Raw genomic sequence first — 18,337 nt, forward strand, 5'->3', positions numbered from 1 at the left:
AATAAACCCTGAAATGTCATTGCAGGTATGACCCAAAAACAGACACGTGGACCACTGTGTCCTCTCTCAGTGTCCCCCGAGACGCAGTGGGAGTCTGCCTTCTGGGTGACAGGCTGTATGCTGTCGGTGGATATGATGGCCAATCGTACCTGAACAGCGTGGAGTCTTATGATGCACAGAACAATGAGTGGACTGAGGTAGCTTGGCTTAAACTGGTCACAGTGTGTATTCATTCGATCAAATCAGTAATATATACTGATCTCACACTGGCACTTTCACCGGGGGTAAATAGGCATGCATGCACAGCCACATTTTCAACCCTGGATTAAGCCTTTCAGCCTGATTGAGTTTCACCCAGCTGGAGAACAGGGCCAAGAATGCTTGTGTCCTACGTCTGTGGTTCTGCTAAAAATAAAATAATCTCCAAAATAAAAATGACAAGTGCTTTATGGTCAGAGGATAAGGCATATATTCTGATGCTTAAGTGCGGCACAAGGATGTTGAATTTATTGCATTGGACCTGGGTTGAAAATGTGCGGTGTGAAAGAATATTGTCCAAGCAATATTCTAGCTTTTCAGAAGCATGCCTGAATAACAGCTAGGTACAGTATCTATCCAGAGAAAATTTTGGCGAGTGAACTAACTAGCTGCAGCTAGAATATCTCATAGATTGCTGCTTGCTAAACTGTGGCTCAACAGCAGTGGTTCTCAGACTCTGTCCTGGGGACCACTGTGTATAGTATGTTGGTTTTTGTTGCAACCACAATTAATTTGAGAAGTACCTCAGGGACCTGACTTGTAACTCACTCACACGCTCACTCATGTTTAGCAGGCTGAAGATTCTCCATAAAGGGGATCTTTTAGCAGTCATCGTGCATCACATTAATGACACTGTCCCCTTGTTCTTAATTATAAGCTTTTCATATTTTGATGGATTAGTTGCTCTCTTAAGACTCATATTAGAGATGTATGTCATGAAGAATAAAAGTTCCACAATCACATTTTACTTATTGTCCTGTACTGCAAATGATTACATAAATAGAGGTAAAATGGTTTTTGATCAAATGAGAGACTGAGGTGAATGAATAGGCTCCTAATTGTTGAAAGTATGGATACCTAGCCACTAAAACTAAGTATTTGGTAGATAATTAAGAATTCAAAGACAAGGGAATGGGTGTCGAGCCAAACTTGTATTGTTGTAAGAAGTTGAAGGAAAAAATTATGTGTGCTGTAACTCAAGATTTAGACGTAAGAACAATCTCAGCATATGGATGATCACTTTTTGTGGAAGGTAAATTCTTCAGGCTCTTTCATAGAGGAGATATAAATCAATATTATATAAATGTACAGTTCTACCAGGAGGTGTATATTCTGCTCAGTCTTGAAATCTGTTGAATGATAAATAAGTAAAGTTATGCATGTGAAATTAAAAATAATATCTTTCTTTTGATAAGCACAGAAATCCTTTCTGTAAAGAGCAGTATTAATCTTTCAGTTACCTGTACCCAGCAAGCGAGCAGTACCAACCGAAGGGAATAATTGAAATCGATAGTTCTTTTTTAACACTGGCTGAAATGTCATGACATTAATATATTCTGTAGCGATATCATTAACCTATATTAGCTACTATGAAAAATGAACAGATATGGTGATTGGCTGAAGTGTGCTAGTTTAGGTTGAAATAGATAGAGTTCAATGAAAAGAATTCATATTTGAGGATGGGAAGCAAGAAAAATAAGGAGAATTAGAAGCAGAAGCACAAGAAAATCGATAAAAGTAAAAAGATAAGGAACACATAATGAAGTTTATGAATTTATTTTGTGGCTGCATGATGCTGTATCTGAATTTTGTGTGCTTATATGAGGTCAGAGGTTACAGATGTTAATGATTTTACTGTAAGGTGTGAGAGTCTGTTGTCATATTATTATTCCTGGGGGAATCCATAAAAAAAAGTGCCCCGTGCTGTATATGCAGGAGATATGCCCAGTACTACTTTGCATTTGGCATTTGTCATCTAAATAAGCTATTTATGTACCTGACTGTTATTTATACCTTTTGATATTGCTCTTGCATTGCAAAAGCTAGTGACTGGATATCACAAAAGATGAAGAAAGCTTGACACATACAAACTACTGTGTGTTATTGTACTAGATTAGTGAAGGGAGTCGAGCCAGTCAAATATAGTTATGTTTATGTACAATAGGCTTGCAGGAATACCATACATTACCATTTAAATGGTAATGAATGGAGTCAAGCCAGTCAAATATAGTTATGTTTATGTATAATAGGCTTGCAGGAATGGCATACATTACCATTTAAATGCAGGTAAAACCAATGAATAATCTATTTCTAACCACTTGCCGTATTTTTACACGGCAAATTAATATCACTCTCAAATAAAGGAAGATGAGAACAGAAATGAAAAATGTTCATTTGTAACCAACCTGACACATTCTTGAGATAAGACTGAAGTAGTGAGGAACCTGTTTCAGAGAAGTTTTTGCTCTGACAGAGAACTTATCTCCAAATATATGATATGTCAGCTTGGTTACAAATGCTTTATTTTTTTTTTTTTTCAAGAGAACTGAAACTTCTGCAACTTCTTTATTCAGATTACATTACTTCATGGATAAGGCACCCCTTGCACAATCAAATTCTTACTTCCCCGTAGGAAGCACCAGTATTATGCATTAATATCAATGTAATTATCAAGTTTCCTCTGCAGTGAGGAAATCATATTTCTCTATCACCTGCAAATAAAAAATGGCAAATCTGGGAATAAAAATAAATGTACTGTATTGTCATCTTCTGGGGCTTATCATGCTGAATATTTTTAACTCATGGAATCTATTGTATTATATTATTATAGATTATATCATATTGTGACTTGTATTGCTACTTCCAAACCTACCCGGCCATGTATTATATTAGCTTATCAATAACGTAATTATGAATGTCATTAATCTCAATCTCTATTACATTAGCATAAATTGTTATGGAATTTATGTAGTCATCACATTTAAGCAATATCAGAACTTACACAGATATTCAGTTTTGGCATCCCATAAATGTAATGTCAGAACATCTGAAAACTATTCCAGGATGTTGTGACAGTGGCTTCTGGAACATAATAATAATGCCAGGAACAGATTGTCAAATACAGCTTACTATCAGGACTTAATATAGAAAGTACCCTGCTCTCTTTTTGTGCATCAGATTTTGTCAAAGCATCATTCTCGCACTTGAGAAATCAAGTGAAGCAGACCTAGTCTTTGCTGATTAAATCTTGCATATATCACCTTACCAGCAGTTTCTGCAGATTCACAGAGGTTAAACTCATCTGGCTGTCTGATGATTAAGCCTTTGTGCTATTTCTTTTGTAGGAGGTGCCTCTGAACATTGGCAGAGCTGGTGCCTGCGTTGTGGTTGTGAAGTTGCCTTGAAGACTCCATTCTGATGAATCAGATATGTATTTTGTGCTGATTCTGTGACCGCTGGAACAATATACAAATGCTACACCACTTTCAAGATCTACATCTGAATCACATTCCACACCAGGCACTGTTTCAGTGCACTGGGGCCCAGGCCAACTCAAAAGACCCTGGATTTTTCAGTTGGATAATTAACTTACAGTGGCAGACATCTGGATTAGACCTGCAGTTTTTCTGATTTTGATTATGATGACGATGATGTTGTGGATGATGATGATTATTTTTATTATTACTGTTATGGGAAAATATTTCCCATTTTTGCAATATAAAAGGTCTCAATTCCATGAAACCTCAGCCTGCTTTGTCCTCAGCTTTGATTAACAAATTTACACAAAAATGATAGAAATTCATCATACTTTCACATTGTTGAAAAATGTGTTCACAATTTTTAAACTTCGTAAATTTTGGACTCAAATAGCACATTGCCTTTGATTGAATAGAGATAAAAAACAATTAATTATTTTAAAATAAAATGAATACATATGACAGTGGCTAAAATGGCAGGAAGCACATTTAAACCACATACAAATGAGTGTTACTGTACAAATTATATACAAAGTGGAAAGGTTAGAATCAACTGAATGAAAACTGAATTTACAAAAACCAATGGACTGAACAGATTAAAACTAATTCAGTAATAGTTGAATTAAAACTGATTGAACACTATGAATTCAAATGATTTATTCCACATCACCGTAGACCGTTTAAAGTATTACCTGCTCATAGCCACTTGAAAACAGAATATAATTACACTGGTAAAAACAACCCTTTTCTTCTCCTGGGCTTTCTGTGACAATTTTTTATTTTTATTTTTGGACAAGGCAGTCTCAAGGAACACTGTGAATATTATTACTATTATTATTTTTGGTGCTTGCTGCAAAAACAGTAGGTTTACTGAAAGCCATTTGAATTTTAAAAAATCACTCATGCACATGTCTTTTGAAAACAGTTTCTGTTTGTGAAAATAGATATTTATTGTTACTGGAATAAAATGAAGAAAAATAAACACTTCAAAAAAAGTATTTTATCTGAAAATAAATTACTGTACATTTCATATCAGTTGAAAAGAAACTGTTTTCAAAGCTTTTAGCTGAATCATGCCAAAGTCATTAGCACGTAAATGTCAGAAGTCTTGTCTGTCAGAGCAAATAAAAAGTTTACATAATAGTGAATCTACAGTTATATCATATTGATATTTCACATAACTGTAAAGGTTTTGCAAGTTCACCAATGATTGCAGCCATGTATATAATTCCATTCTTAAACAAGTGTACAGTATATAAGAGGATTTTCTTTGGCATGATACCTGGGTTTACATTTGTGTATACTCGTATGTTATATTTTAATGGTTCAGCTGAATGATACTGCTTGTCACTTAACAATGTTATATATTCATACTCTGGGTGTTACATTTGAAATGTGCCAACTTGATCATTTACTGCCATGTACTGAGACCATGGTTATGGATCTTGCAGGATTTTTAAATCATGTTCAGATATTTCACACATGTATTATGGCTTTTCCAAGCATAACAGCAGGCCTTCAAGGTTGAATATACAGTATTCCAACCAGAAATAGCCTTTTAAGAGGATAAAAGTATTTATACTTGTAATGCTGAAAATGCTATAGGCAAAACTTTGATTTTTTTCAGTATTTTATATGGCATGCAGATCTAGAAATAAACTGATTTTGTTCTCTATCTTCCGTGTCTCTGATAAATCTCTTTAAAACGTACATGTTGGACACAAGATTTATTTAAGATTCCTGTATAGCTGAGAAGATAATAGCATAAGATAATTTTTATAGTGTATGGAACTTTTGTATTGCATTTGTATAAACTTAAAACATTTTCTTTTTGTATGGTGGAAGATATAGTCACCTTAAAATGTCTAAGGAATAAATATTTCTTTTGAAAAACAAAATGTTTTAAAATATGCATTGGTACCACCTCATGAGTGCATTCATACTTTTACAATAGGTATCAAACCTAATGCAGACATATAATATAGGTGTTAATTTTGTGTCATTAGGTGATCATTTTAGATTTATATAAAAACAGCTATGGAACAATATCAAACTGCTCAAAGAACTTAGTTCATCACTGAAAAGATGTCAACCTATTTTAAAAGCTGATGCAGAAAAAAGAGAGCCTTGTCTAATGTAAATATACAGCTACAATCAATAAAGATCTTGAATTCTTAACAGTAGTGTATTTTAAAATCACTTTCTAATTTACTTTCTGCCATACATATCTCAGAGGTTCTATTGTACTCAGATATTTAAATATTAAATTAAATTAAATAATATTAAATTTGGCAGTAACTGTAGGGAAATAACTGATAGCTCTTATTGACTGTTGCCACCTTTATCAAATACAAGCAAGCACTAATGGCATTTCAGCAAAAGATGAAATATCAAAATATATTTCTGGCTAGTTGTAATGTTTCCGTTATAAATGCACATGGAAATAAGAATTAGAATGAACAGCTCTGAACATATATTTTTGTGCTATGCAGTTTCCTTACTTAAAGCCATTTCATCCAACTGAAAGCTGGGAAACACAAATTCCAGTTAGAAAATTCCAACAGTTTCATAACCTGATCCTTTATCATGTACTCATCCAGAAAAAACAGGCAAGCATTTCTTTATATTCCAGTTAAGACACACAGACACAAGAACACCATTCTCAAGGATGACTGCTAGTGTCAAGGGCAACTTGCTGGCGCTACATTGGAAAGCTGTCTAAATGATGTAGGTAAATAGCATAATGCGCTACATTTCCTTAGTATAAAAGCAGCTTGGCACTGACATGATTCAAGCAGTTGCATCACAAGGACATCTATTATGTCAGCTTAGAAGATGTATATTATCAGTGATCAAGTTTTCAATGTAAAATTGTCAGTAGTTTTTTTACATACAAAGCATATTGCCCACCAAACTTGAAGCAAAATGAAGCCTAGTTAAAACAACTTATGTGGTTATGCATATCTATTCTGTAACATAAGATTTATGTGATCCAGCACCCGCCAAAATTATTCACACCCTTGATAAATAGTGACAAAAAGACTATTAAATAATACCAGTACTGAACTATATTTTATTTCTAAAACATCTGGAAAATATCCTCCTTTAGTAATGACAGTACACTGTAAGTATCATTGTACAAGATGTAAAAATCCCCTTGAATCAATGCTGAAAAATGAGTTTTGCAACAGAGATTCCACTTGAGGGCACTGTTGTCATGTGAATGTAAGGGGTCTTCCTTAGAACCACACTTTGCCTCTGCTTATAAAGTCAGTCATTAAAAATGAAATAAGCTGCACAATGCAGTCACTGAGTGGAAAAGCAAGTACATTGTGTTTGTAAGGTCTACTGAGCACTCTGTGGCATTCAAAGCAATAGCAGCGCTGTGCTTGTCAGCCTTTTTAGAAAGTTCCATTTGTGTGAATCAAATTCCTTTTCTTGACCAAAATGCACATAATAATACACCTGAACACAATGTTACAAAAGTGAAAAAATCTACAACAAGAGAATACCTAGTTTCTTCACTAAAACTCTTCTTGAATACATCTACTGAGAAAGAAAGATTTAAAAATAACTTTCACTGACAGCTGCATGCATTGTGCCACTTGATTTATAAAAGCTTAATTTTTCTCCTTTCTGAATATTGCTGCTTTCTTGGATTGCCCCTTCTTACCCCTGGAACAGTTTATCTCAAGAGATGAAAAACTTGGGTTTTTTTATTAACTACCTTTAGTTAATTCTCCAGGGCTCCAGCCCCTCTCTTGCCCTAAGTTCACGGACCGCTCCAGTCTTGTTCCTCACCCTGAGTTCACGGGATCGCTCCAGCCCTGTCCCTTGCTCTGTGGTCATGGATCACTTCCTTCCCTGGTTCATGCCCGCACCTTGATGCAGCCTGGTCCAGATGTATCACCCTGCCCCTCTAAACTGCACTGTATGTCCCTTCCTTTGGACTTCTACTATTCCAGCTAGTTACCTCAAATGTAACCTGCTCAACCCAATGTATTTGCTATATTCAATCCTTTCATTTCTGTTTCACCCATTCTTCTGCTACTTTACACCAGGACGGCCATTGGAGGATGGGCTCCTCCTCTATAGCCAGGTTCCTCTTGAGATGTCTTCCCATCAGGGAGTTTTTTCTGTTTGAGGATTTTTCTCCTCACTGGGGAGTTTTTGTTTATACCTCATGTGGTTCAGGCCTGTTTTTTGCTCTTTTTCTGCTACTCTTACAGAAAGCATCTTTGTGACAGCTTTCTGTAAAAAGCTATACAAATACAATTGATTTAATTTGATTAGATTTCTTCACACAGATATGGCTTCAGATTGCAGTCCTAGGAGTTATTTTTCACCAGCTCCGATAATCCAAATGATTTGTGATGAAATGGGATTTAACCAGGTCTGAACTCATTCCCAGTTTTGCCTTCTTCTAACTTGTACTATCACTCAGGGAAACATACTACCTTCTATAAACCTACCGAAAGAGTATCGAGTACTTGGTACTGAGTACAGTCATGTGTATTCCCTATTTATTTATTTAACCTGAGTTCCTTGTTACATAATTTCTTTGTTTTTTTTAAGTGCTGGGTTTTATAACCATTGTCAACATTGTGATTACGATTTTATTGAAAATGATTGCGCTACACAGTACATGTGTGTGTTATAATGGCACAGCATTATAAAGACAACCCTAAATGGGAAACAATAAAGCTAAGATGATAACTTACTGCCACTTTTATTACAGCAATTTCCCCTGTCTGTAACCCCAGGCTTGGGAGTTAGGCCCTGGGAGCTAGCTGCTATCTGTAATTTGTTTTTGTGATTCGGCCAACTGATGAAGGGACTCCATAATGTTTGATCAAGCAATTTATTTTGCCGTTTGGAGATGATGAAAAGTGCAGGGAAATAAATTGACAGCATATAAAGGAGTCTGTGATGTATCATCCTGCTGAGTTGTAGTCTTTACCACACTACCCGCCAGCATAACCCCCCCCCAAAGCATTGTATTTCCTGTGAGTCCCAACACATAGTAAGTGTCATAGTTTTACTTAGCCAACCTGAATGCAGCAACATCAAAGGGTGCTTCGTTCCTGCGTCACAAGAGTGAAAAATGTATAGTTGCAAGTGTCAGATTGTACCCTAACCTTTTGAAAATTCACAGACACTTATTGGTTCATATTTCCAAATGTCAAGAGATGAAGGCAAGATCACTCACAAGATGAACAGACCTATGAAGAGAGAAACACAGAGAGACAGACAGAGTGAGGGTGGGGAGGGGGGTTGGTGCTGCTCTAAAGAAGCTCCTGCTTTCTTTTCCATAGCAAAATAAGCTTTGGTAGAATATTTCAGAGGGAAAGGGTATGATCTTTTCAATATTCAGACTATGTGTTAATTGAGTGTAACCTAATGTGTAGAATTGGAGCGGTGGGCATTCTGTTTGGCCACGGAGGTTGGTGACATGCTACAGCCAACACTTTGGAGACATGATGTGCTGTATCTAGCTGTATAGTTAGCTTTTTTATTTCTTCTCAAATTTATTAACCTCCTTTGTTCTCCTGAATCCCATTTGGGGCTGGGAGGCTGACTGTTCGTCCTCCTCCAAGGACTGATGTTTGGAAATTATTGAAGACTCCCAGTAATTAAACACTGAAGCCATAAATTTGCTCATGCAGTTAATGATAAATTTAGAGAGCCTTTGCAGTAATTCCACCTGACTGCAGCAGCATATATTCACCAGAGTGAAAGGATGAGCAAAACTGCTGAAGGTTCTTCTGAAACAAATTGTCAGTGTTGCTCAGGAGTAGTTACCAATGTATGTTGATAGAAACAGGATATTTGCCCTCACTATCAAAACTGAGTAGGTACCAAATGCACTGTACAGTAAATTTAGAATGTAGAGTATTATATATATATATATAGTAGAGTTCTTATAAATAAATAAAATAATCAATAATGGTGAACATATCAAAATATTTCAGTTGTGTGTACATTGTACACTATATTGTACAGTGATGCAACAATTTTACATCTGTGGGCAAGCTGATCTACAGACATTTGTCATTTGTATTGTCACTCAAACTACCAAAATGTTACCGCTATATTATTTTATTTACTTGCTTAATGGCTTTCGTTGCCGAAGCAAGGAAAAGTATGTACTTGGATAGGTGTACTCAGAAAACCAGGTTGCTGCTGAATGTATTGTTAACACTGATCATTATAGACCATGTCATCACAAAGACCTGGGGAATTATTATGTTTAAGTTCCCTATCTGTCCCAGATTTTGCCATCCACTCAGTCTGCCATCTGAATGGGTAACTACATTGTTTTAATATGTGGTGGACCTGCATAATTCAATGCAAACAATGGAATATTGTGATTGTGTGTTTTTTTATTCATTTTTTTTTTTTTTAAACAACATGGATAGGACATTCATATAGAAAAAGAACATTAGCCATGTAGTATACTGAATGGGACCGGGGACAGGGGAACTGAAATGAATCCACTTACGTATATATATTTTAATAATTGATATATGAAACAATATGCAGCTCTGTTAGTCTTAAACTGTGCAAGTAACTATGGAAACAATTATGAATTGCAAGTAACCTAAACCCAGTGACCAAGGAAATACTTATAATTGCCTGATCATAAACCTTTTTGAACTACCTTTATATAGAATTTCTCAAAACCAAAATTTCTACATGCACACTGCTTTATTAAGACACAAGGAGGTTGTGTCACTCATAATGAATTATTTGGCTTAAGGTTTGCAGTTCTTTTTCTCTTACAATATTTCTCAAGTACAAAATGACATCCTTCTGGAGTCACAGGAATGCTCTCTATAAATTAGTGAACCAGTTTGAATTTTTTTTCTTTCCAGGCCAAGGGTGCCTCAGAGATTTGGCATTTAAAAAACTATTCTGAAGCTGTGAGAATTCCCAGAGAACATGAAAGGCAAAAGAGTAAAATGTTTTCCATCAGCCTGAGAGACTCATTACACACGCAGAACATGACCACAATACAAAAGGTGCTTGGATATTTTAATCAGAACAGCAGTGGAACTGAATGACATTTTGGCTGGTGTTTCCATGCAGGCATTTGGTTCCCTATCCACACTCAAAAGACCAGAATTGCTTATTCCATAGAGACTTGGCAAGAGCAGACAGAGGCAAAAATAGCCTCTTTTCACAGTAGCCTCCTCCTTCGTCTACCTGCTTTCAGGCTGTTGGGCCACTTGGTAATGTGGTGTTTGTCTGGATATATTGCAATATGCCTGAGTTTCAACGGAAGTATAATGTCACAGAACTGTGTGTGAATAAAGCTGCTGTGAAATGAAATACAGTTAAAAAATTTTGCTGCAGCATTACAAAAAAGTTTGAGAAGATCACATTCTCTGTGGATTAATTAGAGATAAATTAACATAGGCTCTTTGAAAATATATTTAGCTAGTTCCTGTACCAGTTCATTAACTCTTCCAACTGCTTGTTTCTCCTTATATAGTGTTCAGCAATTGCTTTGTTAGATGTTTGGAAATTAGAATGCTGGTAGCTGGCTAACACAACCATGTGCCTCCTTCACTGTTAATATTCTCAAGGCACTGCCACAGGTCAAGTTACATAATCTAATGTAATAGCTTTTGCATTCTCTTTTACACCCACGAAGTATAGATAATAAGATCAGTTTTTGTAACTCTGACCTACTTCTGTTTTGCAGATTATTGTAGATATTTGGCTATATTAGCCAACTGGGGAACAAAACTATGATGCATATCAATGGTTTAAACAGGTTGTGCCCCAAAGGCACTTTTTTGACCCTGTTTTGAAAACAATCTGTAGGCTGAATAATATGAATGCGAAGAACAAATAATATTGACTACATACTGTAATGATAAAGTTCAATGATTTAGATGAAGAGACCACAAGGGGGCCATGTGCAGCAAGGCTTAATTCTAATCTCTAACCAATCAGAATGTGAGTATGGTGAATAGGACTGAATATAAATGAAGAGATCATTGGAGTCTTTTGGGGGGATGGGGGTGGGGGAGGAATTTCCAATGGCAATGCCTTAAGCAGCCAGAAATTCTGATAATGCCTTCAGCCAGCCCTGTAAACACACAAAGGATGGTGAAAAGCTCTGTTCATTGCTTTCCACATGCAATATCGCATACTGCATGCTGTACACCCTTTTCTATTTTGGTATTTTTGAGACTGGGATTTCAAATTAGCAATATGCATTCACAGTGAAAAAAAGGGCTAAATCAGTTCACAGATCTTTGCATTTTGTTCAAAGGTGATAATTTCTAGTACAATATGACAAAATGTGGAATGTTTAGTGTGACCTGAACTTAGAGAAACACCTCAAAAAGAGTTATTATATTATAAATGCATGTGTTAACACAGAAGTTTAATCAATGCCTCTGAAATGTGCCGTAAGCGGGTTTAAGCTTCAAGATTAAGTGGAGGAGGGAAATGTGATGACGGCATTATTTTTACGTTAATATTTAAGTTATGGGGCTACACACATCCCTTTACTCACACGCCCACATCACTATACACATGGGCATAGATGCGCACAAAATGCTTATTTTTCACAGATAATTTCTCCTGTGTTTTTGATGGCCAATGGTAAGCTTCCTGCAGTAAGCACCCTTAAACATTACCAGAAGAAATGCGCCCTGCTTTTTCTTGTTAGAGGACACCTTTATGTGAATTTATGCCTGTTTTACTGTGGTGCAATTAATGAACCCCACATGGGAGCCTGATGTCTCCTCCAGTCTGGCCTCGGGCGCCCAAGACACACAAAGCACAGGGTAAACACTGCTCAGTGAATGCAGAGGAGCCCAGAATATTAACCAGATATAGTCACTTTTGATAGTTGTTTCTCCACCTCTTTCCTGCCTGGACTTCCATGTTTATTCCTCATACAACTGTAAACCCTAAGGATATTCACCTTGAAGATAAAAACAAGTTGGTTTGTTTATTTGTCAGACGAACTCAGTTCTGCGTATCTTTAGAATTCAAATTACGATGAAAAAACAAAACAGACATTAATAGAATTATTCTTTCTTTTTTTTAAAAGAAAATTATGTGGATGTATTTGAACACAAAGAAATGTAGCTATGTAGAATATTTCATTATTAGGCCTACTTAATTATAGGTAAACTGAACCAGATATTCACAAATTTTATATATTTATTTAGCATTGTGACACCATTGCAAATAATTATTATCATGAGCTCCAACGATATAGACAGCTGTGGTGAGATGAGAAGCTAACCCTTGACAGCAGAGTATGTAGGAACATTAATGCTAATGTGTGACATAAAGGTGATTACCTATAATTAAATGAATTAACATGAAATTATTTACTCACTTTGAATATAAGTGGTGAATTACATCCATTTGAACTACACTTGGAACTATCTGTAAAAGCATTATTGCTTACTGACATTTGAAAAACAAGGGGAAGAAAGAAAAGCTTACTGCTTAAAAAAATACTGCTATAATTCATTGTTTATGCATCACTTCTTGGTATATATAATCTGTTTCCATCCTGCCCCCATGATAAGCATACATTTATAAAATCTGTGAAAAACTGTAACAACACTTCATATCAATGCATTCAAGTTTTTTTCTTTGTTATCTAAGGAATCTACGTTTTGCTTTTGTATTTGGAGTCAATGGAACATTCATCCCAATACAAACAAAATCAGGTTATATTCAAAGGTACATCTGGCACTGTTTCTGCAACAATATGCAAAATCCCAAACATAAGATGCATTCAACATGAGCCCTCGATGGAGGACTAGACCAGTTTCAAATAAGCATAAGTTTGTTTAGAAAAAAAAAAACACACACATGGGTTTTTCCAAAATCTCATAATTTATTGAAGCAGTGAATCCCACAACACATTAATCAACACATGATCAAGCACTGAAAACACACAAGCATGCAACATGGGGTCAACTGAAATTAATATCTGGCAGCATTTTGGGGGACAAATGGATAACAGGCGGTTGTATGTTCTCAACCTGGGAGGGATAAATCCAGTTTTCTTAAAAAGGTCCTCTATATGGTATGTAAAGCCTTCAGCTGTGTCACCCATTCATGCGGGATAGCTGAGACCATTCCTGCAATGATTGTGAAACGTAATGCACTACTGCGGTGCGCAAAGCATTGTACTATAGATTAGAAGTGCTGTCTTTGGATAAGCCATTAAACCAAAGCCTTTACCTCATCTTGATGTTAACGTGGCACATATAGAAAGATGAGTTCCATCCTCATGGGCAAATCCTTGCCCTCCCAAGGTTTTTTAAATCTGACTACCCGATCATTCCTGTTACAGCTGACTGGCGACTCAGTAGCTGCAATGTTGGTTTCTGGACAAAAATAATTAATTAATACTTAGTGGATTAATTAATTAATTAATTGTTAATGAATTTATTTAATTACCAAATAAGAATAATGTATTGTTCTATTAAAAACCTTAAAGTAATTCTGTATGGCCTGATTAAATGTACCAGAGTCTTCAACCTAAAAACTATTTCTGAGCCTAAAAAAAGAACAAATTCATCTCTTTCATCACTGATAGGTGACTATTGTCCTATTGGGAATATCAATTGCGACCAATTTATATATAATAACTGCCTCTCATTCCACAGAACATTTAAACATTAAACATGAGAGGCAAAAAAAAGAAATTCTGATAGGCTCTGATACAAATCAGGCTGATATATGGTAGCACATTACAAAACATTTGTCCACACACTTGTATGAAAGACTGCATTCAGTCAGCTATTCAGTACACCAGTATTCCTTTCAAATCAACCCTGAACCAGAGACAATACCAAGTACCCAAAGCCTACCACACACAACACTCATGAAGAAACCTAAACCTGGCCACTCAAAAAATGTTTTATGTCACACATTGAGAATGAGCACATCTGACCAGTGCAAGGCATTGCACTTTGCAAAACACAATCAACTGAATAATGCTTGCCTAACAAAGTATGATCTGAACAAAAAACAAACAAAAAACATGCAGACCAAACATCTGACTAGATTATAATATATTTAAGATTTAAACCTGAACGAATCTCAAATTATATCCATATTGGGATAACAATTATGCCAATGAATGTACAGTAATCACATGAGTTTAAATGCATTCTTTGTTGTTTTTTGTGCCATTGACTTTACATGAGACAGAAATGCATATTAGACTGAGGTCAGTATTGATAATGAACATAAAATGGAAGTGCAGCAGTGCTATAACAGTGGAGAGATCAGGTAGTTCCATAATGGCACGCGATGCATGTTCCTCGCATGGTTTGAGTATGCATGCCCTTAGACGGCAAGATTATTGTCAGTTATTGTCATTATTGTCATTATGTAGCGAAACTAGCCCCATGTTGAGCATTTTCCCTGCAGAGAAGGGCGCCTTTCAATATGAAAGTTCATGGAACGTCAGTAGTCACCCAACAGTCACCAGATCTGAATACAATCAAGCATTCACATTCTGTAACAATGACTAAGAAAGTGTTTTCCAATTATTATCAACTAACTGTGCATGGATTAACATTCCCTTACAAGGGTAGTGTCTGGCTGACGCATCTGCATTTGAACCCATGGCACATATTGTATTTTATGATTTTATTGTACATTGCTTTGGATGAAAGCATCTGCTAAATAAATGTAATGATGCCAATTTTATGTGTGAGACATCTTTGTATTCTTTTTCATATTTTGAGTATAGAAATAACAAATTATCCCACCCAGAGCGGCATACAAAGTGAAAATAGTATCATTCATTCAATACACATCACAGAATGATAACAACAAACCTGTTACAAAACAGCCCAAATTAAATAAATTGTATTTTAAAAGTTATTTCTGCAAATTAGACAGGAGAAAGACTCCTGTATAAAATACATGCCTGATTTTATGATTTTACATATGATGTTTTATGAGCTTATGCCCATTATACTCAATGATATTATTATAATATCACAATTGCCGTCTTTTAAACTTCACGGACCTTCCCTTTTCTCGTTTTCGGTGGATTCTGATAATAACCAATGTATCCTGCAGATGGCACTGTTACATTGTATAACACACCACCCACGCACAACATGTGTAGGAAGACTAAGATGACAATATATGTTGTAAAGGAGGAACACCTTGTTCATTTAGAGTTTCATTTAGAGGTCAAGGACAATTAATTGTGATAATGTTCCTGCGTCATCATCAAAAAAAGTGGTTAAATATATACTAAATAAATGTCAAGTTTCCTCACCTAGATTACATTATATTTGCTTGAGATACAATGATTCAACAGCTTGGTTACAGTGCCTGACAACCATAAAGAAAAGATGCAATCCCTGAATGTAAATTCTGCTTTTAATGCATAGTGAACATGTAAAAACAGAAATGTAAAACTAGCTCCTGAAATAAATAAAAAATGACAAGCTTGTAAATGGGAGGAAAAATTGCTGAATTCCCAGCACTAAGATGGCAGAGACCATAAATGTATAATGTTTGTGTTTAAAGACCGTCACAGAAGATTAAGATTGAATTACCTTTAAGGTGTTCAGCATCAAGAAACACTGGCATTGTGGAGGCACGATTATTTTCCCAGGGGATTTTTACACACCCCATTATGGACCAAATAGCCTGGTGTACGTCATGGAGATTCACTTTTACATTTATAGCTCTAGGACACAACAAGAACGATGCTATCAAATGGATCCCTTAGTGGAGTTCTCTCCAGCTGGCTGTTACAGGGTAATACATTCACTGTATAAATCCTTTTCTAGTTTAAGGCTTCAGCTTGCATGGGAAAGGAATCTTGGCTCAAGACAGGTTCCAGAGCCAACATGGCTCCAACTCATGTTTAAAATGCAGGTAAATTGCTTCATCCCCAGGCAGTCCTCCTGTTTATGACACTGCTGGAGTAAGAGAAAAAGAGCGCAGATATTTCTGAAGTCTGTAGAGTTGCTGAATTCGGATGACCAGGCAGAATAAAAATAAATTAAAATAAAAAAAACGTCTGGGCTGATGTTTGGGATGCTACTGACAGTGGGCAGATAACAACAGACGATAAGGGAATAGATTAAGAATCAAAGTAAGAAGGAAGGAAGGTGAAGAAGAGAAATCAAAGTGAGAGAGGGGTATTATGCGCAAACATCTGGAGTCCAGACTGCACAACAGATGGACCCCAACATACTCCTGCCTGTGACCCAAAATCCAAGCTGAAGAGATGATAGATGCAGTCACAGATGAAGGAGATCAGAGGGATCAATTTACCTGTACTGACGTTACAGTGCATGAATCTCTAGTCAAGATTTATACACTGTAGAAACAATGACTATAAATATAAGAAGAAGAAAAAGAAATATATAAGAAAAGCCTAAATAAATTAGAGATGCACTCAATACCATTTGGTTTTCTGGAAGTATTAACGCATTTGACATATATATCATAATGCATTACTGGCAACATTTGCTAGCCTGATTAAGTCAATATAAACCTTGTGCACTTGATAAACCTGGCAGTAGTATTGGGAAATCTGAAATATGACCAGGGCAGGTTCTTGAATGCTGTTTTTTTCATCCGTAACTTACTGGATGTGGAACTGATCAATTTGTTTTTGTCTTTTCTCTAGGGAATTTGCTTTTTCTCCTCTATTTTTGTGATATGCAGCCTTTGAAGTCTAAGCCCTTTGAAATTGGCCATTGAAAAGTCTTGTGGACAATCAAGGAAGCAATTGGGCATGAATTCACATTGAAATAGCCATTGTTCAGCAGAGTAAAAGGTCTGGCTTAAAAAAAAAAGAATAAAGAGAGCCTGTAGTTCCCTTAAATAAATACCTCTAATTGCATTGTCTTCTTTTGTGATTTAATCAATACATAAATAGATTTAGTCAATATGTAATGTTCAACAATGACTGCAATTCCTTTTGTTGATATACTTTGTCATTGTAGTCAGAGGAGTGTTCATCATGAACTATTAATTGTGAAATTTTAAAATAAGGAATTGTGCTATTTTGTGACTCTATTCAACATGAAATAAAGATTATTTCTTTATTTGTACCTGTTGTTTGCACATCTGCAATTTCTGAGTGTCACGAGGCTGCGAAATGGCTGAATTAGTCACAAGAAGGCAGATTGAGATTTTTTTCAACAACAGAGATACCTATGGTAAAATGCAAAGATGTGCATTAAGTACTGCGGCAGTTCACAGGTCCATATATATATATATATATATATATATATATATATATACACATATATATATATATATATATATATATATATATATATATAATTTTTAAAAAATCAGACAAACATACAACATGTGTATAAATGCACTGAAGTGTGCAAGGAAATGAAATTTAAGAAATTCCAAAGCAGTGTGTATAGCAAAATTATGTGTCCAGAGGCAACAAACAGACAAAAGTAATTGTGTTTATTCACAATTATAAACATAAATATCTGTTTTTAATTTGGTGGTACATTTTCTTTGAGTGTTGCAGTCTCAGTATTTATGTCCTATAGGAAATTCCAATGGAAATTTCCAATGGAAAATAAGAAATAGAAATTTGAAGAATAATACACACACATACTGTACAATATCTGGAGGCATAGCATCACTGTACAGGCGACTTTGAAGTTATCTGAAATGTACTGCCCCAAAACCCACCATTGTAATGATGGAACACTGTCAGATACTTTATGTACCATATATGGAATGACATGATTCTGAGAAAGAAATTACAAGTCAATGCACAGACGCAGCTGTCCAAAGTTTTTATTGGTTCAATTTTGAAT

At 35.7% G+C, this 18,337-nt stretch overlaps 1 protein-coding gene across 5 annotated transcripts in view; it reads left to right on the top strand.

Annotated features, from left to right (window-relative positions):
• Positions 1 to 5,190, top strand: part of klhl4 (kelch-like family member 4) — a 133,786-nt gene extending 128,596 nt beyond the window's left edge. For 4 of the 5 annotated variants that reach the window (XM_064328151.1, XM_064328152.1, XM_064328150.1 and 1 more), the window contains exons 10-11: positions 26 to 197; positions 3,384 to 5,190. In XM_064328151.1, coding sequence (XP_064184221.1) covers positions 26 to 197; positions 3,384 to 3,443 — 232 coding nt within the window. In that variant the 3' untranslated portion in view covers positions 3,444 to 5,190. The remainder of the gene's footprint in view (positions 1 to 25; positions 198 to 3,383) is intronic. The other variant, XM_064328149.1, reaches the window with a different exon arrangement.
• Positions 5,191 to 18,337: the final 13,147 nt, after the last annotated feature.

Source organism: Anguilla rostrata, chromosome 3 (genome assembly GCF_018555375.3).
Source record: "Anguilla rostrata isolate EN2019 chromosome 3, ASM1855537v3, whole genome shotgun sequence".
Lineage (NCBI taxonomy): Eukaryota > Metazoa > Chordata > Actinopteri > Anguilliformes > Anguillidae > Anguilla > Anguilla rostrata.